At 39.4% G+C, this 20,537-nt stretch overlaps 10 protein-coding genes across 10 annotated transcripts; 5 read left to right on the top strand and 5 right to left on the bottom strand.

Moving 5' to 3' along the window:
* Positions 1–601: 601 nt before the first annotated feature.
* On the top strand, positions 602–3,100 carry SUL2 (sulfate permease; the record flags this gene model as incomplete). Its single annotated transcript, XM_018130434.1, has 1 exon — positions 602–3,100. One exon carries the CDS (start codon positions 602–604, stop codon positions 3,098–3,100), a length of 2,499 nt encoding a protein of 832 aa, XP_017985923.1.
* Positions 3,101–3,434: 334 nt separating this feature from the next.
* VBA4 (Vba4p) lies at positions 3,435–4,988 on the top strand (the record flags this gene model as incomplete). The annotated part of the gene is made up of 1 exon (XM_018130435.1): positions 3,435–4,988. One exon carries the CDS (start codon positions 3,435–3,437, stop codon positions 4,986–4,988), a length of 1,554 nt encoding a protein of 517 aa, XP_017985924.1.
* Positions 4,989–5,545: 557 nt separating this feature from the next.
* On the top strand, positions 5,546–5,770 carry AW171_hschr2457 (HBR028Wp; the record flags this gene model as incomplete). The annotated part of the gene is made up of 1 exon (XM_018130436.1): positions 5,546–5,770. One exon carries the CDS (start codon positions 5,546–5,548, stop codon positions 5,768–5,770), a length of 225 nt encoding a protein of 74 aa, XP_017985925.1.
* A 177-nt stretch (positions 5,771–5,947) lies between these two features.
* On the bottom strand, positions 5,948–7,600 carry TRM1 (tRNA (guanine26-N2)-dimethyltransferase; the record flags this gene model as incomplete). The annotated part of the gene is made up of 1 exon (XM_018130437.1): positions 5,948–7,600. The coding sequence occupies one exon, from the start codon at positions 7,598–7,600 to the stop codon at positions 5,948–5,950; it is 1,653 nt and encodes a 550-aa protein (XP_017985926.1).
* A 483-nt stretch (positions 7,601–8,083) lies between these two features.
* DPB4 (DNA polymerase epsilon noncatalytic subunit) lies at positions 8,084–8,578 on the top strand (the record flags this gene model as incomplete). The annotated part of the gene is made up of 1 exon (XM_018130438.1): positions 8,084–8,578. The coding sequence occupies one exon, from the start codon at positions 8,084–8,086 to the stop codon at positions 8,576–8,578; it is 495 nt and encodes a 164-aa protein (XP_017985927.1).
* A 96-nt stretch (positions 8,579–8,674) lies between these two features.
* NYV1 (Nyv1p) lies at positions 8,675–9,438 on the bottom strand (the record flags this gene model as incomplete). The annotated part of the gene is made up of 2 exons (XM_018130439.1): positions 8,675–9,357; positions 9,423–9,438. The coding sequence occupies 2 exons, from the start codon at positions 9,436–9,438 to the stop codon at positions 8,675–8,677; spliced, it is 699 nt and encodes a 232-aa protein (XP_017985928.1).
* A 263-nt stretch (positions 9,439–9,701) lies between these two features.
* On the bottom strand, positions 9,702–11,183 carry FMO1 (N,N-dimethylaniline monooxygenase; the record flags this gene model as incomplete). Its single annotated transcript, XM_018130440.1, has 1 exon — positions 9,702–11,183. The coding sequence occupies one exon, from the start codon at positions 11,181–11,183 to the stop codon at positions 9,702–9,704; it is 1,482 nt and encodes a 493-aa protein (XP_017985929.1).
* Positions 11,184–11,493: 310 nt separating this feature from the next.
* On the bottom strand, positions 11,494–13,233 carry GIS3 (Gis3p; the record flags this gene model as incomplete). The annotated part of the gene is made up of 1 exon (XM_018130441.1): positions 11,494–13,233. The coding sequence occupies one exon, from the start codon at positions 13,231–13,233 to the stop codon at positions 11,494–11,496; it is 1,740 nt and encodes a 579-aa protein (XP_017985930.1).
* Positions 13,234–14,281: 1,048 nt separating this feature from the next.
* On the bottom strand, positions 14,282–16,426 carry IOC2 (Ioc2p; the record flags this gene model as incomplete). Its single annotated transcript, XM_018130442.1, has 1 exon — positions 14,282–16,426. One exon carries the CDS (start codon positions 16,424–16,426, stop codon positions 14,282–14,284), a length of 2,145 nt encoding a protein of 714 aa, XP_017985931.1.
* Positions 16,427–16,947: 521 nt separating this feature from the next.
* On the top strand, positions 16,948–20,283 carry AW171_hschr2464 (KIN1/KIN2 family serine/threonine-protein kinase; the record flags this gene model as incomplete). The annotated part of the gene is made up of 1 exon (XM_018130443.1): positions 16,948–20,283. One exon carries the CDS (start codon positions 16,948–16,950, stop codon positions 20,281–20,283), a length of 3,336 nt encoding a protein of 1,111 aa, XP_017985932.1.
* Between the last annotated feature and the right edge of the window lie 254 nt (positions 20,284–20,537).

Genomic DNA, 20,537 nt, shown 5'->3' on the forward strand with positions numbered 1-20,537 from the left:
CGAAACTTTTATTACAATATTACTGTGTCTCACTTAGACATATAAGCCACAGGTCTCTACTGTCTTCAAGATGTTCCTTTTTTAATTAAAAGATATATAGAAAGATTGTAGCAAATCTCGGTTAGCGCGAAACAACTAATATTACTAAGAAGATTCTTCGATAGTGACGTCTTTTCAACGCAAACATGCATATGATGCGCAGTTTACTGAATTCGGAGAATGTCCATCCCACACTATTAAATTTTATTGTGTATATGACTTTTCTTGTCTTGAAAATCTAAGTCAATGGAAAGTATCATGCTTTCATCATTGGGTTTTATAAAGATAAAAAGGAAACCGCCGATGGTAGTAGGCGTACGATTAGTTATAGCAGAATTCTACGTAATAACTGCTTCTTTAAGTTTCGGAGACAAAATTTAGTCAGCCAGACTTTCCAGTCCCAAAACCTGATTGCAATGTCTTTTCCTTTGAATTGTGGTTTGGCGTTTTGAATACGATTAAGAAGAAGTTTGTTTACCTATAAATAGGATGCCTATATATAATAAATGAGTAAACCAGATGCTGGGAATTTGCCTAGTCTGAGTGCAAGTGTATTTAACAAATGGCGACTACTACGGCAAACGACGTAGACAGAGTTCCTAGCGGGGGTTCTAGCGTAGCTGTACTAACGGCAAACGAAGTTAATCAATATAATGTACATGGTTATGATCTAGAACGTGGTGACTCACCGAATAATTATGAAGCATGTTATAAGGGAAACGACAATGGTCTAAATAGCATAAAAGACTTTGCCGGGCTTGCTACAGATGAATATGTTGAAGATATTATAACTTTGAAGGAGTTTTATAGTAGAAAAATCAAACATAAGTTTACAGTAAATGGTGCATTCAGATATTGTTTCTCATTGTTCCCTTTGGTAGCTTGGATACCGCACTATAACCTTGTATGGTTATATTGTGACTTCGTGGCGGGTATTACCGTTGGGTGTGTTTTAATACCGCAATCAATGTCATATGCTCAATTGGCTGGCTTATCGCCAGAATATGGACTTTATTCGTCTTTTGTGGGGGCCCTAATATACTCTTTTTTTGCAACCAGTAAAGATATCTGTATCGGTCCAGTTGCGGTTATGTCTCTAATGGTCGGAAGAGTTATAGAGAAGATCTTGAGTGAACTTCCCGAAGGTTCGCTGATAACCGCTCCCATAATTGCGACCACGTTGTCGCTATGTTGTGGTTTAATAACTACCGCCATCGGTTTATTACGCTTCGGGTTTGTAGTAGAATTTATATCATTAAACGCTATATTGGGATTTGTCACTGGGGCAGGGCTGAGTATTATCACATCACAGTTGCCAAGTTTAATGGGGGTTCCTAAACCTCCCAAAGGTTCAACATTAGTATCTTTTATCTCATTTCTCAAAAACATTCCTCAAACTAGGATGGATGCCGTGTTTGGAATATTAACTCTATTTGTATTGTATTTTTGGAGATGGATTGCTGGCAGCGTTGGACCAAAGTTGGTTAAAAGATCACTCCCACCAGGTTCAAGGGCATCAGAATTCTGGAAAGATTTTTTCTTTTATGCAGACGCAACAAGAAGTGTTATAACAATTATAGTAGGTACCGTCGTATCTTGGCTTATAACTAGAGGGAAACAAGAGAAATTGCCAATAGCAATACTTGGTTTCGTCCCATCTGGATTACAAAATGTAGGTCTAATGAAAATACCAGATGGGTTACTATCGAAAATTGCCCCGGAGGCATTCGCAGCAACATTAGTGTTACTATTGGAACACCTTGCTATCGGGAAATCTTTTGCCAGAGTAAACAATTACACGATTTCTCCTGATCAGGAATTGGTTGCCATTGGAGCTACCAACTTACTTGGCACGTTCTTCAATGCTTATCCAGCCACTGGATCTTTCTCGAGAACTGCACTAAAGTCCAAATGTAAGGTAAAAACACCTATTTCTGGTGTTTTCAGTGGTGGATTTGTGTTGTTCGCGTTATATTTACTCACGGACGCTTTTTACTATATTCCAAAATCTGCTCTGGCAGCAGTGATAATACATGCCGTGGCAGACTTGATTTCCTCACACAAGACTGCTGTACGGTTTTGGAAGTTAAGTCCGCTGGATGCCGTGAGTTTCTTAGCTACCATAATAATAACTATTACAGTGGAGATTGAAATGGGGATATATTTTGCAATTGGATGGTCATTGGTAGTCATGCTGTTAGGAGTTATATTTCCAAGTGGAAAGTTCATGGGTTATGTGAAAGTGACAGAAATAGTGAACCCAAGTAGGAACACGGATACTTCCTCAGCATTTACTTCAACTGACGGATCTGTCAAAATAGAACAGGATTCTAACCTGATTACTTCAACGCCCGATCCACAGGTACAACAGCATACCAAATGGGTTCCACTGGATAACTCATACTCAAGAGAGCTTAACCCTAGTATTGTAGTAAATGAGCCACCACCTGGAGTTATTGTTTACCGTCCAACAGAGTCGTTCATATATCTCAACTCCTCTAGACAGATCGACACTATACTAGCGAAAGTTAAGAAACTAACCAAACCGAAGAAAATAAAGGTGGTTTCGAATAAAGAAAAGAAATGGTGCGATTGCCGTCCACCAAATTTTGTACTAAAACTGACGGGTGAGCTGAATACCAACTCAGACTTTTCAACAGATAACATCGATGACAGGCCAACGCTTAAGATACTTGCGATGGATTGGTCACAGGTAACTCAAGTCGATGCAACAGCAATACAGAATTTAGTAGACCTGAGAAAGAGCATAGAAACTTATGTGGGGAGGCAGGTTCAGTTTCATTTTAGTGGAATACTATCACCATGGATTAAGCGTTCCCTTATTAATGCAGGCTTCGGCCAACCTAAGGACCAGCAAAGTCTGAACTCTGCATGTTCGAGGTTCTATTGTTATGACGTTGTAGACTTAAATGACCCGCAAAAATCAGATCACCGACCCTCGCACAATTTAAAACCTGCATTGGGCTCAAATATGCCTTTCTTCCATCTTGAGATGCCAGATTTTAGCACGTGGCGTCTTGAAGAAGAACAATCTCTCTAATTCTTTTCTCTAGAGTTAAGTATCAATTATTTTATAGCGGTATCGTTGGGACCAACGAACATGATTAAGTATATGGATGATATATGGACATTATCTGTGCCTAATTACTTCTGCTGACATTTTCCTGTTGTAGCGTTGGGGTTGTAAATGGCAACCAAATCACAAATTTACGTTGATCGGAAATTTTACGTTTAGGGAGAAACATATCAATTGTAAACAACTATAGTGAAAACAGTATTCCAGCCAATTTCTGCACTAAGTATTACTATTGTAAGTCAATTAGGTCCACACAAAGATCAGTGAAAGATCGATAAAGGTACTATATTGAATCAAAATGGGGCGAAGGAAAGGTGTCAAAACTAAACAACGTTCTAAGATGAAGGAATTTGCCAAGCTTAAGGAAAAACAAAGGTCACTTCAATCGGCAGGTAGCAGACATGAAGTAAGTATGACCGCGACACCGAGCCGGAATTCTGATAAGCAGAGTGAAAATGAATATACTCCCATCTTGAGTTGTTCTCCAAAGGAAGTTATTAATAATACGCCAACAGCTTCAAAACCCATTGAAGATTTTTCGAGCCCACAATGTGCAGGATCAGCAAAATCGACCGCTACTATAGATAGCGGGGGTACTTACATTTCGATTGTGAAATCCTGTAGTGCATTTGATAATTATAGTGCTCTTGAGGAGCAACGGCTTACACGTATGGCCACCAAGCCAAACGTTTTTGCTGTCATGTATGGTGTATTCGTTTTTGCAACAGATAGTACGCTTCTAATCTCATCGATCAACCACATGGCTTCAAATTTGGAGGCTCCTACTTACGTGTCTCTTATCGCTATTATTTCCTTGCTTCCTTGCGTGATATTTCAGCCATTTTATAACAAAATTATAGAAAACCATACCCGGAGAGTAATGATGTTGTTTGCCACTACTTTATATTGGATAGGGTGCTCATTGGCTGGATTCGCTCCTACTGTGTTTATATTACTACTTGGGAGATTCCTTGCAGGGGTTGGTATAGGCGGGCTATTAACCATAGAAGTACAACATACAGCTTTAGCGACTACAGTTTCAACAATTGGTGCCATTTACGCTACTTTACTTCTTACATGTTTTAAAAGCAGCTGGAACTTCGCCTTTTTGACGAATGCCTCTTTACTCCTCATAATAACGGTGCTCCTCTCGATAAATTCTCGTCAACAAAATATGAAAGTTCGCCATACTCCGGAAACTGCTCCGCTTACCCATGTTACAGCAAACGTTTTGCTATGTATGACTATAGCTCCTACAATTTTATACACGTCAGTGTATCTTTCCTCAATTTTGCATTACACTCCCTATGACATTAGCTTGCGGATTCTCCCCTGCTTTATTTCCGTTGTTATAGCTATCTATCTCCGAAACCAAGGCATCTCAGGTAAAGCTACAGCAACGCTTTGTGCCGCTGCGGGAACTGTAGGTCAAATACAGCTGCTATACATTTCTCCCAACATAGCCCACTGGCGTGTCTTTACACTTTACATGTTACCGGCATTTTCCACGGTGTTACTACTGCCACCGTGTGGCATTGTGTCAAGAGCTCTTGGTTCCATAATTGGCCTTATTTTATCAGGGGCCATATACACTTTTACACTTTCTAAATCAACATATCCTGATGGAACTGTTTCCCAACAATTGCAATATTCAAGCGACATTCTATCACAGATTATAAAAAGTATTCAGCGGTCATTTGTATGGACACAGGCTTCTCAAGAAATTGTAAACCTTACGATGTATAATTACAACACTGCCTGTCAAAACGTTTTCATTTTTACTTCCATTTGCGCCCTTGTATGTTTCACGGTTATTCCATTATTTATGATGAGGACGCCAGCGCCCAGGTAAACGTTATTTTGTGTTCTCCTACACCTCACACAGAAATGATGTAAAATTTCTATTACAGTAAGGAACTATAATAACGGATAATTGGTTTCCTAAAACCGGTGCTTTTAAATTGTATCCTAAATATATCATTATGGGGCGATAATTTCACTTTACTACTCGAGACTCTCTGACGCTTTTTTCATTTACATTAATTTGCCTTGGCGCCAGGGTTTCCCCCCACAGCGATCTTCCCTGCCGAAAACTTACCAAGAAAAAAGATGGTGTGATTTTTCTTTTGTAAGCATAAATGACCACAAGTCCACTCAATGCGAAACAAAGAAGAACCAGAAATGATGCAGAATATCCTGAATTGCGACTGAATCGCCATTAACATATTGTACAAATTCCCAAAAGCCGCGCCTGATTTTATTACAATAACGTTTATTTCAAATATATATATACATGGAAAGATGGGTAATTTTAAAATATTGAAACCCATTGAAAGCCCGTAGATCAAAAGGCTTTGGAACTTTAATTTAGTTTCCTCATTCTCATTGAAAGTAATTCTTCAGTATAACATGTTAGCTTCTAAAGTTTTAAGAAATGTTACAGGTATGGCAAAGCCAGTTGCATATAGGGAGGTTAGAAGGTCAGCCGCGGCAAATGGTGGACGCAAGTCCGAATCTTTGGCTTTAAAGGAAGCAAAATCTACGGTTTACATTGTTTTTACATGGGGCACCGCAATGTCAGCATTCTTAGGATGGCCTTTTATGATCAAGTATTTTAATTGTGGACGTCTTTAATGTCGCCATGAAAAAACATGGAATATGGATCCTAGTGTTCTGAATATTTACCACATATAACCTGCTAGTAATGAATATATTCATTTAGCTATACTTATAGTTTATCATATTGCTTTTTTATTCACAGTTGTTTTTATCTTGAACTTAGTAGGCGGCGGTAGGGATTAGAAACTTTAACTATTGTGGCCTGGCCTTTGGTCCCCAGAATTTAGTTGGGTTTTCCTGGTACCGGACAATCTTCAGTTTCCGTAGGCGCTCAAATTCACCGCTTTGTTCATTAGGTTCAAAAGAAAGTTTCTGTTGCCATTCTTCGGTCCCAACAATAGACTCATTGTTAAGAATTTTATAACCCACAACATTGTTGTTCATATTCTTAGGGTCGCAGAGCTTCTTATCAAGGCAGTATTTTTTCATAATGTACCAAATAGCGTCCCATGGAGCATCAGTCTTGATGGAAGACGGTTTTGCGTGCGTTAAGGAGGACTTAAAACCCAATGAACCAAGGCCTGCAACAACAGTCTTCAGCGGTGGCACTTGAAATTTCAAAATTGACGACAGGAAGGTAGGAGAAAAGTAAAAAGGTGCTTCTATTTCATTAAGAGCAAGGGTCAACATCCCTTCAATCCGCTTACGTGTATGATATATCTCATCATTGTGCTCATGCTCGTTAATTCGGAGAACCTCCTCGATAAATTTGCGGTTATGAAGCGGACCTCCATACATCGGTCCAACAACGTGATGGACTGAGTTACAGAAACTGCAATACCTATCAACAGGTGGCCCCTTTGCAAGAGAGTATTTCACAAATGACTTACCTTTCTTGGATTCACGCTGTGATTTCTTACCCATACGCTGCGTATGGTAGGAGCCACAGCCGCTGCATACGTAGCCGACCATAGTGTTGTACTGCAGGTTTTTTACCTGAGTTGGGCTAGTTTTAACACGGATAAATACACGCACATAGAAATCAATACTGAGAGACAAAAGTGGTTCGATGCATTTCTTATATTTCGCCGCACTTTGACCAAGCAAATGTAGTACTAACCTGAGCGCGCTTTCATGAGTGGCTTCGTGACCAGCCATATTGACTCCTCCATATAACGCAAAACACTTCTCTGGGTATCCATTCCCTGCTAGAACTGAAAGATCAGTACATGTAACAAGCATCAAACCATCCTCTTCGATTGCTTGCATTGAGGCGTCTATGAATGGAGCAGCCGTCCCATATGGGTCTAGATCGATGACATGAAATTTTTGTCCCATAGATTTTGAGCGATACATTAAAACATTCGCGTCATCCTGGTTTGGTTTCACAAGTTCAGAGACATTATTGTGATCCACGTTTCTTTGAATGGATTCAACAGCCGCGGCCAACAGGTCATTAGCAACAATTTCTTTAATATTAGGAATCTCACGAGCGTAACGAATGGCACGAAGGCCAGTAGCAGAAAGCGCTTCTAGCACCTTAATATAGTGTTTAGATTCTTTAACCTGTTCATCACCTGATCCGCTAAAGGAAAGTTTCCGTTTTTTACTTGTAGGCTCATTGTCTAGCTCATTACTACTAGGTTTACTGGTTGTATTCAGACTAGAGCGTTCTATCTGCTTTGAATTACTGTGAAGGTTATCCCATGCTTTAATACATGTTACGCTTAAATCTCTATTAAATTGCTGAATTGGGTTGTAAAATACTGCTTTCTTTTCTGGGAATAGAATCTCTGCATTACCTTCAGCAACAATTTGGTAGTCTGCAACATTAATTGAAGGATTACATGGACGTGTGCTTTGACTAAGCTTATGCTTAACGTTTTGTATGTTTGCTCTAAACATTTTGTCTTCGCGTACACCTCTTAAGTTTGCGATGAGATAGATGGTTAAAGGATTTTCTGTTTGAATTTTTTTCTAATTCTTTTAATGATTGTAAAAACTCAATCGAAATTGACTTAACTTTGGGAATTGAACAATGAAGAGAGTACTTATCTACTCAGCTCATTTTTCAATTACATTGTTGATATGAATTTGCTTTCACTAGTTTTTATACTCAAAGGAAGCTGTTCCATATCTTAACTATATAATATTTCAAAGAAACTAGGACACTTTAAACCTTTAGCACATACTTAGGAATACCAGCTATGGAATTCATATGGCGATAATCAAAACCCAGGCGAGCTAAGGAATTTTCAAACAGCAAATGTATTGTTGTGTCTTAATGTTCGTTAATTTTTCAAAATAAATGTACAAAAAAATTCTGAAGTTAGTAGTAGATACTGTCATCGCATGTCTTAATGAGTTCTAGAAACTTACAGATACAATATGCCTCCTAAAGGTTGGAAAAAAGATGCCCAAGGTAACTATCCAACAACATCTTACATTAAAGAACAGGAGAAAGTCACTGTTGATGACCTTTTATTTCCGAAGTCAATTATTACGTCCATAGCGAAGGAAGCACTCCATTCAGCAACACCTGATTCTAAAGTAATGCTTTCTAAAGATGCATCTATTGCATTACAACGTTCTTCAACAGTGTTCGTTAACCACCTACTGATGTATGCTCGCGAGAATGCTAAAAACAATGATTCTAAGTCTTGCAATGAGGATGATATTTTAAGTGCCCTAGAGCAAATAGGGTTAACAGGTTTTAAACCTATAATAAGGAATAAGGTTGTAGAATATGAGAGGGCATTGCGCCAAAGAAAGGGGAAATCGGAATTAGATGCTGAATCTGCAAACGTAGAAGACGGGCCAGATGAGAGCGTTAATCCAGATAAAGATTACGAAGAACCAGTCTCGAAGAAAACAAAGGTTTGACCAGACGACTAAACCGGATTTCGTTTTCACATCTATTAGAGATTAGACGGGAAGGTCGTGTAATACACTATATATATTTATACGTATCTAACCCAATCATGAATGTAGCATAACCCATAATATGAACAAAAAACTCATGGCAGCCAGTACACAAACTGCCCAAAATTTAAAGCTACGCCACCACATGTTCCTTTTGATTTTGATAGCTTTTCGCTGAAAATTAAAGCTATTCTGATTCAATTGAGAGGTTTGGTCAACCAACAATGTTATTCGCTCTTGACGTCTCAAAAATTTGTCTATGTTATCGTTCATCACATTGATTATCTCCTGTAGATCCTGGTCAGTAGCTTCATACATTGTGGAATCATGGTAGGATAGTAATTCCTTATGGAAATCTGTAACTATTGCGGTTATATTATTTCGTAACGATTCATCATCGACGCTAACCATTCCTTTTAATTGCGTCAACACTCTTAATGGCAATATTTTGGGGGTTTCTACAGAAGCAAAGCTCACTAAAATGTCACCATCATCATCAGTAGTATAATATCCGTCATATCCATCTACCAAGCTGACTGTTGTTTTTGTAATTTTATTTCCTTTGCGATGTACAACCTTAGGTATTATAACATCGTACACCAATCGATGAAATGTATCTTTAGAAATGTCCTTCTGTGCTCTATTAGAGATAGCACCATACCTTGTTTGAGACTCATCTCCTCCATACCACTGGCATTTCGTTGTTGCGTTATCGTTATTTATTATTTCAACATATGTTACTGCACTCAGCATGTTAGTAAAATGATCCTATTGTTCAAGTCTAGTACCATTAAGAAAGTCATACCGTTATAAGTTTTCATCACTATGTTTTCCGTTAATGGCCATCAATAGCTTTCAGTCTAGGAGCATACGTGGCTGCTACTTTAGCTACGTTATATGCTGAAGTTATAAGCTAAACATATGTCAGAGGCCTTTTGTTAAACTTTCATCGCTTAAGCGTCATATTTTGGCAGCCCTTAATCATGTGACGAAAGAATAATGACAGTCTAAATTTAAATCTGAAGCAAGACATTGTTTGTCTTATGAAGCGTTACTATATTATCTTCTAAATGTATCTAGTCGCTTATGGTGCAAATGTCGGAACTTGGACACAAGATATTGCATCTGCAGGCCACTCAAAGTAGCCGCTGTCTTCAAGCTCTTTAAGAGAGGTAGCACATTTACCAGTGTTTTGTTGATATTTAAAGTATGAAATCTTCACTGCTTTCATAGCGGATCTCAGTTTTATATCATTACCTCGCCATTCGACACCAAAATATCCACCGTAACCTGCATGGCGTACATCTTTATTCAGTCTCATACAATACTGTACGTCTTTTGGAAATGATAGAACGTGATAGTTCGTACCTTCTCCGTTATTCTCTGCACACCAAAGATCATACTTACGTTGTATACTTTCCGATGGGACAGGAATACGGCCGCTCCAAATTCTTGTTATCCATGCAGCCTGTGATTCCGCTAATCTGACTGGAAGAACATACTTAGGCAGGCCTGCAATGGCAAGAGAAGGTAGTCCTATTGGAAGCATATGATTGTATAAATTTTCGACTCGGGATCCATTAGAGATTAAACGACTTAAGATTTGATTACCATGTCCATGAGATTCAGTAGGTTGTGGCAGGAAAGACATTGATTTGAGATAACCGGTGCAGAAGATAACCTTTTCTACATTAGACAACTTCTGGCCATCGACAAATTCCACAGTCTTATTTGCAGGGTCAAACTTCTTCACATTTGGGAAATCCTTTATATTGGGGTCTGTAGCACCCGGTAATTGCGGCTCTGACCGTTTCGATTTATATATTGGCCTATTGAGACAAGTCGCCAACTCGTATGCCACATCTACTCCTGAAGCAGAGTTTCCAATCACAAGTATGTTTCCGTGTGAATCCAAGAAATCCTGTGGTTGGTCAAAGTCCTTGCTATGAGAGATTGACCCCGGAAACCTATCGTTCCACTCAGAGACGCCTTCTATATTGGGAACATAAGGTATATTGTGAAATCCCACTGCCAGAACTACCGCATCAAAATGATATATACTAGATGTTGACTTTACTGAATCTTTAATGTGCAATTCGTACTGCTTAGCATCATCGAGGAACTGCAAGCTTACCAATTCTGAGTTAAAGTTGACATAAGAATCAATTGTGTTCGCAAACTGCACCATATATTCAAATACATGTTGGCGTGTGGGAAATAATGGCGTATCCGCTGGAAAGCTGTAACCATTATATTCTATAAAGTTTTTCGGAGTGTTTGTAGTCAGATACTTATATGCAGGAGTTTGGAAGGACACCCTACCTTTATACACCTGACGTTCTTCTCTAACATTAGGAGAAACAGAAGGTATAGAAGGAAGGGAAGTTTGTGGATTATTCTTAAAAAGTGGTTTAGTATAATTCCATAGGCCTCCAAAATTAGATGATCTTTCGAACACTTGAATATGATCAAAACGTTTCTCTTTTATTAAAGCCTTAGCGAATGCTACCCCCACCGGACCTGCACCAATTACCGCTACACTTTTTATATCTTTCAGGACCGTCATAAGTTGACTATATTATAGCTTACTGATAAACTGAAGTAGGCCTGCTGGTTTACTTCAGTTTTGACAGTGCCAAAGTATCAAAAAAAAAAAACTCTACTAAGAAATATGTCGAAGTTCAAGGACAATTATGTTGAAGTAAGTAATTAGCAATCAAGTAAAAAAAAATAACTAGATATTAAATTACAGTCCTAAGATAAAAGACTAAAAGTCTCATATTATATGAGACTTTTATGCAATAACCTATATTTATCCCCCTTAGGGTTGCGTCCGTTAAGCTCCGTTATACATCATTATCCTCAATTTGTAATCCCTAACAAAACCGGCTATCACACCAACCCTTTACAACATACTGTATATCCCTATTGCCATTTTTGCCCAGTGATAACTTCCCACATGGACGTAACATAAATTGATTTCCTCCCTTTGACCATGGCTTAACATCAGATTCGAGGCGTACTAACGATGACGTGAGGTTTTTCCTTTGCGTGCGGTCACTATCATCTGTGAGTTGAGGTTCTATAACGAACTTTAGGTTCCAGGGTGCGTTTACCCCGTGTAGATCCTGTCGCAGGATGTTGCACATCTCTGACCAGAGTTTCCTCCGCGTTATCAATGCTAATTTAATCTGGTAAGGCGAGACATCGTCGTATTTGTTTGGTATGTCCAAATTCCAGATATCGTCGTGTGAAAGCTTCCGTAATGCATGCTCATCAACATTAATATCTGGAAGCAGGTTCTTAAGTTTAGAAGATAGTTCAGTGGCATACAATCTTAAAAAGTTTGGGTTCAGAGACTGCTGTCTTGTTCGTCTATTTGGAAGATGCACATATAACCAATTTTCCTCTGTTTCGATCATTTTGCTTGCCTCAGTTGTTGAATTTGATGTGCTACCTTTTTCAGAAGGCCAATGTTCTAATTCGACAGTATCCAACATTGCGTTTGACCTGGACTTGAAAGCTTGAGAACTTAGCTTTGTGCCAACCTTCTTCATCTCATTAATAGTTAATTCAAGCGGAGATCGTCCTTTCCGACGTCCCGCTACAGTACCTTCTGCATTTGACCTTAGCAGTGGCCGCTCGTAGACAGGTGCGTAAAACTGGATAATGTCGTCCACCGTCCAAGAATTTTGTAAGTCTAGGTCCTGTAAATTTATATATTTGATATGTGGAACCCTGTAACTTTTATCTGTAGTTTCCCGTGTTAAAGGCAAATATTCAGCATTATCTTCGTCTTCAGTAATCACAAGTGGATGTTCAAAAGCAGTTTCAGCACCAATTTCCTCACAGTTAACTTCTTTCAGTGTTTCATCTTCACCACTGAGATGCGTACCGAACCATTGACCAATGTACTCCTCGCTTAACGGCTGCGTGTTACAGTTATCTGTAGAGCATGTTAAAAAGGAAGCAATACCAGAACTTTTTGTTCTCGATGAAGTCGAACATGTTGTACTGCTTACACTGGTGTCACCTCTCCGACCCGTAGAGGCCAAAGGGGTATTCAAAAACCCCCCATATATCCCATTAGGTATGGCAGAGGATGGAAGGTTATTAAAATTCCTTACCTGAGACATAACAGATGACAATGATTGTGTCAGTGAGAAATTCGTTACTACTTGTGATGATTCTTCACATGGTCCTATCATCAGAGTAGGTTTCTTTGCTAAAGGAGCTTCTAAAAGAGGATCAGTGTGCGGAGCTACACGTCTGCCCGAATCAGTATGGGGACCATTATTCTCAATATCAGTATCATTGTCGGAAGTATGTTCATTATCGTTATCATTATCATCATTAATATTCTTAGCTAAAAAGGAAGCGTAGACCCCTCTTCTCCCATCGGAACTTGTTAGAACTTGTTCACAATCTGGTTCCCTCTTATCATCTTTTAGAGTAAATCCAGGAAACGCTCTACTGGGTTCTCGTTGACTATAAATAGCTGAGAGGTGCTTCTTTGTCTTTGTGCATGGCAGTGGACCACTTTGTAGCTCATTAACCATAGCTACCTGGGTGTACCTGATGGAATGTTGCAAATTTCCGTTTATAGATATGCACATTTACACTCCAATGGTGTAGTCCTTTTGTTTATGATGGTCCCTATTCTCTGTGTTCTAAAAAGATGCTCCTTTCTGGTAATGTGCAAGATGGCCTTGAAATTTCTAATACCAACGTAAAAACCCCTGTCAATGTTCAGTTCCTTAACCACAACGATTCGTTTCAGCTTTCGGTGGAGTGTCTGCTTATACTGTCACAGCTTGGTATATATATATATATATATATATTATATATATATGTATACAACCCTACATTCGCTACCACCGTTCTTTCCCGCGGAGATACCTCAAATATCAAGCTGTCCGAATTTTCCTTTACAGTAGCAGATACTTTATTGAAAGCAAATAAGCTGACAGCGACTTTCTAGAACTTTGTTGCAAGCCTTTATATTTGTAAATTCGTAATAGTATTCGTCGCTGGGAGAAGTATTGTAAAAGTTGGCAAAAATTAAAGCTATATATGTTCGGCAAGAAAATGTCCATATTTTAAGAAACGCCCTACAAAATTATTGTCTATTTAAAGCTGTTGGAATTTAATATGTAAGACAAAGCGTTTAATTTGCTATCTTAATATTGTAGGTTGAATACCAAGGATATAAAGCATCTTAAGAAACGATTTACGGTTCTGGGCACCCGCATAGTCTCGGTGTTTTTAAGAGATCGATATTATACCTGTAGATGCACGGGTAGATAAAGGAAAGTCTGGACTCAGAGTTTGGGCGAGAACGTAAGCACCAATTAAGTGCGGTATACTACTGATTACATAAAAGTGTACGGGGTTTACATGTAAAAGAGGACAGCAGAGAAACGGATAGAAGAAATTCAACTAAGTTGTGCTATTAGTTGCTCTTCTTTTTCTATAGAGATGGATCCGTTTCGAAGCCGATCAACGATTCACAAGTTATATTTTCTAATTAATTCGCATAAGGCATATAGCTCATTGACTTGATGTTCTCTACATAAAGAATGTATGCCTTTTAATTTTGCAGCTCTATAAAAAAGCAACAGCGAGCGTAAATTTGGGAGCAATTTTACGACTGTAGAGTTTATTCTATCTCCAAGATGCCAATTGCGAATGGGGCGTTGGTCTAGTGGCCGCAGCAGGTGTTGTTGGTATAGATAGCACCTGTTTAGGCTGTTGTAATTGTCCCTTGTGCTGTTGCTCCGTCAATTTCGGTATCGGCTGTAGGTCACGTTGGGATTGCAATTGAAACATGGGACGGTTTGGCAACGGCTGCTGATACAGCTGCTGCTGCTGCTGCTGCTGCTGCTGTAACCTCAATAATTCATCGCGCTTTTTCTTCTCTTTCATCAACCTTCTCTTCTCCTTCTCTTCAGCTTGTTTTTTCTCCTTTGCTCTTGTTGCAACTAGTTCGGGTTTGAATATAGACCTTAGGTCTTCTTCTGTCTTAGCTAAACACCAGGTGCAAATAAAAATCTCAGCTTCGGTTATTGGCTTACGTTTCATTGTTGGACGATCAAACTCATGGTCTGGTTCTCCGCTACCTGTAGCTCGCCTAGATTTCCTACGATTAGGTACACCCAATGTCACTAATGAAAAATCCTTACTTGTAAGAGGCGTATCATGTCCACGGGACAAAAAGTCTAAAGTTATTTTGTGCTGACAATCCCAATGTTGCCACCTAAGGCACTGGTCGCAACATATTATGTTAGAACCGTTCAGAGACTCATCTTCTGGATCCATGTTGATACCTTCGATATCACACGGACATTGAAAGTACCAATCCTTACTGTCTTCTTCATAAGAATCAGTGGGAATACCATGATTGGCTAGTTTTTTTAGATCTAACTTTGTAATGCAGTATTCATCTGTAAGTTCTTGACATTCGACGTTCAAGGGGTTCATTGGCTGCCTAATGTCTACAATCAAGTTCTTGTATGTCTCACCATGGTCCAGCACATCTTCCTCGATGGGTGTTAGTAGTGAATCACCAACTTGGTATGACTTCGGAATATCTTCACTAAGATTACCACCCACTATGTCATCATTCGAGATAATGCGCGTTTTTACTTTTTTGACCTTTTTGTCATACTCGAATCTATCCCATAAAATTGACCATAATGCGTCCTTTACTTTTTTGCTTTGCTTCGCGACTAACTTGTTCCTCAAGCGTATGTACCTGTCTCTGTCATCGAGTTTATCATGCCAGGATTCCTCAACTTGCTTCCGCTGCGTTTCTTCCTCGCGGGCAACTAATCTAGACGAACGTTTCCGCCTAACAATCAGCTCCTGCATGGACCTCTCTTTCACTCTATTATTCCACAATTTTAGTTGATAGAGTTCGTTAGCCGCAGAATAGTGCACAAAATCGCTGAAAAACTCCTGTAATTGTTTGTCTCCAACATTACCTATGTATTCCAAAAATGTAGCCCAGTTGTAGGCTACTACGGTATAATGCACATCGACATCTTGCAAGTATGTTTCGATATCTTGTGCGTAATCATAATGAACCACATCCAAAGACTCGCCATTGAATTCTTCATATCGCACAGTGCAGTTCTGTAGCTTTATTGGGATGCGTAGTTCAACATCTTTCAGCTTGCGAATCTCTTTTTTTACAATCTTACTACCAGGAAGAATGAAAAACGATGTACGGTCGTCTAACCAAATTTGAGGAAACTGAAATAAATACTCATGATTTAAGAGGTAGTTCTTAAATACAAGACTTTTCCGTTCAACGAGCTTAATCAGCTTATACAATACCACAAATTGTTCGGCTACTCCCAACTCCAAAAATGATACATCTCCATCATAGAAAGCGACGTCCTTCTCGTCCCGCAAATAGTACTTAACGGTGACATCCCAGTCTTCAAATACAGCATGCTTATTCTGTGATATAGTACGTAGAAGTTGAACTAAAACTTGATAGTACAAGTTCTCGTCCTCTTCCCCTGTCACACCTGGTACTAAACCTTTCATATCCGTCAACAGAAGCCTCTCATCAAACTTGATATCTTTCCACATTGCCTTTCCGATATCTGATGTCCAAAAGCTTGTGCAAATATTATAAAGCCACCCGATGCAATAATTGTAGTACCACTGGAACGCCAGTGAAACGGGAACTTGCAAATCAACGCCTTGCATTTTTTGCAATTGGGCTAAAACTTCCCCATCAACGTGATCCTCCCATTTCCAAGCGATCTGTTGCCTATTGGTCTTTTTAGTCGCACTCATACTCTACTAAAGACACCTGATCCGCCCTTCTCGTTTTAGTTGCCCTAATAGTCTGAACACTCAGTACTGTGAGAGTAAAAATTGCTTTCTTTTTGGCAGAAGTGGTGATGTCATTCTGTACGTTACTATAGGTGGCAAAAGGGGTGAGGGCAGTTAAGGCATTAGTGCTCTAGAAAATTGGCGTTATGAGTAATGCATACATATAACATAATAAATCAAGTTCAAATTGAAGCTCAGGATCTTGCACGATAAGCAGGTACTGAGAGCGGCTTGATAGTGTTATTATCTGGTTTTACAGTCTATTGTTGAACTAATTTATATTAGGGTAAAGCTAAGGCAGTTAGCTTTACAACAATAGTATTTTCGGAGAGAATCCGTTTGGGTTAAGATAGATAGTCAGGGAACGCGTTAAGAAAAGTGGTCTAACTATTGTGGACCATTTATAAGAAAGCGTTCTCTGTTGGTGATTTGTGAGTATTTTAAAGTCCAATCACGCCTAGAAAAAAAATCAGTAGTTCAAAATGCCTACTACAGCGCAAGATTATCATGTCAATAACCAGTTCCAGATGGGTAGCAATGCAAGTGGATTGAGTGGAATTTCGAATCAAGCAGTTGTAGCACCTGCCACCCCAAGGATGATGGGAAAAGGTTCGATATCTGGGTCTGGGGGAGCGCCAAGAGGTGGACAGGTACCAGATGCCCAACACCTTATGCCTGCTGCTGAAATGAGTGATAGTCAATCCGGTAGTAATGGTAAGCCAGTTTCAGCACCGAGGCCATCACAGAAGCCCTTCCACAGGAAATCACTAGGCGATTGGGACTTTATGGAGACGGTAGGCGCAGGTTCTATGGGGAAAGTAAAACTAGCCAAGCATAGAGTAACTAATGAGTTATGCGCGATCAAAATTGTAAACAGAGCTACAAAATCTTTTGTACAGAAACAGCAGCAGCAGCAGAAGCTTCTTTCTCCAGCTACGGAGGAAGAAGTGGCGGAGCGCAGAAAAAAGTTAGAAAAAGAGGTTTCAAGAGACAAGAGAACTGTAAGAGAGGCTTCCTTAGGTCAGATTCTATACCATCCTCATATATGTCGATTGTTTGAGATGTGTACAATGAGTAATCACTACTACATGTTATTTGAATATGTATCCGGAGGGCAGCTGCTTGATTATATTATTCAACATGGCTCCTTGAGAGAGAGACATGCACGGAGATTTGCTCGTGGGATAGCCTCTGCGTTACAGTACTTGCATTTGAACAACATTGTTCATAGAGATTTAAAAATCGAAAACATAATGATCTCCTCTTCGGGGGAAATAAAAATCATTGATTTTGGTTTATCGAACTTGTATGATTCAAGGAAGCAGTTACATACATTTTGTGGTTCGCTATACTTTGCAGCTCCTGAGCTCTTAAAAGCCAATCCTTATACTGGACCAGAGGTTGATATTTGGTCTTTTGGTGTTGTTTTATATGTCCTAGTATGTGGAAAAGTCCCATTCGATGATGAAAACGCAAATGTTTTACATGAAAAGATCAAAAAGGGTAAGGTTGAGTATCCTCAACATTTATCTATCGATGTTATATCCCTTCTGTCCAAAATGTTAGTAGTAGAACCATCCAAAAGGGCAACTTTATCTCAGGTTGTCAACCACCAGTGGATGTTAAAGGGCTATGATTTCCCTGCTCCATCATACCTGCCACCATGCGTGCCACTAAAAGTTGAACAAATAAATTTGGAAGTTATCAAAGAAATGCACAAACTTGAACTTGTTCAGGATATACAAGAAACTAAACAATGGCTTGAGAAGCTTGTCATGTCTGATGAATACGAGGCTTTGGCGGCAAGTTATTGGGAAAAGTCAAACAGTGCAACACTTAAAGAAAACCCAATGCGAGCTTTTAACCCATTGTTGTCTATTTATAATCTAGTTGACGAAATGCTAAAAAGAAAACGATCAAAGCTTAAAAAAGCAGGAGAGGCTTCAAATTCTTCTGCTTCATTTGCTGCTGGTGCGTTGCCAGTTACATCTTCTGCAGCTTTATCTGCTGGATCATGTACATCATCGATTACCGGTAAGATGCAAACTGGAACAGCACCATCTACTGCTGCGGAAAGGAAGCCACAACAACAGTTATCACCGAAGTCTCCACAGCAGCTACACTCAACTAGTAATAGTGGCGCAACTCCAAGTCCCTCAGCGAATGGTGTTGCCGTGAGTAAAAACCAATCTGTGAACTATGTCTCCCCTACCATACCATCCAAACATGTACAAACAACTATGATTCAACCGCAGCTCACAATTCCTAAACAGGCGCATACTGTCGATTCTAGGAAAACAACTTTAATTGCAGATGCGGAACCTGAAGATACAGTTCTATCGCCTGCTCCTCAATCTCACGATTTTGAAGTAACAAATAGTAAGTTTGCAGCTAATACAGCTTCGTCTCATCATTCCACCTCGACATCTACAAGTTCTACTGAAAAGCACCATATTGGATCAATTTTCAGACGTTTATCTCAGAGACATCACCATACTGCTTCACAAGGCGCATCTCAGCAGAATTATACTCATGATGTTAATACCGCACATCAGCCTTCACAAATACAGCCTCCTATCATCCAACCTATGTTGTCTATACGGACTGCTGAAGCTCATTCGCGCGCCGTTTCCGAGTTTGGACCCTCTTTGAAATATGTTTCTGGGATAACAGCATTACCTAATGATAATCCAAGGGGCGGCAATTCCGAGGCGCATTCTCAATTACCAGCATTACCATACAACGCAGCATCCTTGGTTAAACAACAGCAAATTTTACAGCATAATATGCAGGAGTTGGGTCTTTCTGGAAGCAACACAGCGTCGCCTACTAGCGGCCAAGGTAGAGAGTCTGTTGATGAAGACAAGCCTTTAAAACAGTTAAGTGTACAAAAAGGTAGAAGGTTACACCCTTCTGCAAGAGCGAAATCTGTTGGTCATGCTCGTCGTGAATCGTTGAAGTTTATGCGTCCTGCAGTTGCAACGCAAGTCTCCCCACAAGATATTAACGACGAGGGATTTTTAGAAAATAGTGGGGAGGCAAGATCGGAGTTCGTAGGTAGCAATGGTTTAGAAAGCGTGGATGAGGAATTAAGCGATAAGCAAATTCTTGATTTGGCTGCGAAAGCACCCGCAGGATCAATGCCGTCTATAGACTTCCCACGGTCTTTGTTCTTAAAAGGGTTTTTCTCTGTTCAAACAACGTCCTCGAAGCCATTGCCTATTGTTCGATATAAAATCATTTCAACTTTAAAGAAACTAAACATTGAATTCAACGAAGTAAAGGGAGGATTCACCTGTGTTCATAGACAATCATATGTGACCAATAAAGTGCCGCCGAATCTTCAGACCAACACTTTCGTTGCTGATACTTCTCCCACAAATTCTTCGAATAATAACTCCTATGTTACGGCACATAGGAGACAATTATCTATTCCTTCTCGTCATGGATCTATAAGAAGGCAACATAATGCACAGCCTAATATACCCAATACACCCCAAGCTGCTGCAATCCATGAACGCTCGTTGTCAATAACATCTCAATCTTTTGGAGGAAGTAGTATTGCCGAGGAACTTTCCACAGCATCTTTGGAATCGTTGCATCAGGATGACATTTTGACAACATCAAAAGCACAAGATATGAACAATAAGAATTTGGAAATGCAGCAAGAAAAGGAAAGGCCGCCTCTGCGGTTTGAAATTCACATTGTTAAGGTACGAATCGTTGGTTTAGCAGGTGTACATTTCAAGAAGGTTTCTGGGAATACCTGGATGTACAAAGAGTTGGCATCGCATATATTGAAGGAATTGAATTTATGAGATGTTTTCAATAGTTGCGTGTTTCTGCTAATGCTATGTGTGGTGTTTAGACAGACCTTTAGCACGTGTCTAATGTTTTTTGTTAGAGTGAGCCAGCCCTATGAGAAGAATGTTACGCTAAAGTTAATGCTTAATTTTTTTCTTATAACGACCGTCACTGCGATAGGATTAATTTATAATGAACCCCATCCTCTTCGAGTGGAATTTAAAGATATATCATACATATATAAAATATTTTTAATTAACTAAATTAT

This window comes from Eremothecium sinecaudum, chromosome II, assembly GCF_001548555.1.
Source record: "Eremothecium sinecaudum strain ATCC 58844 chromosome II, complete sequence".
In the NCBI taxonomy this organism is placed as follows: domain Eukaryota; kingdom Fungi; phylum Ascomycota; class Saccharomycetes; order Saccharomycetales; family Saccharomycetaceae; genus Eremothecium; species Eremothecium sinecaudum.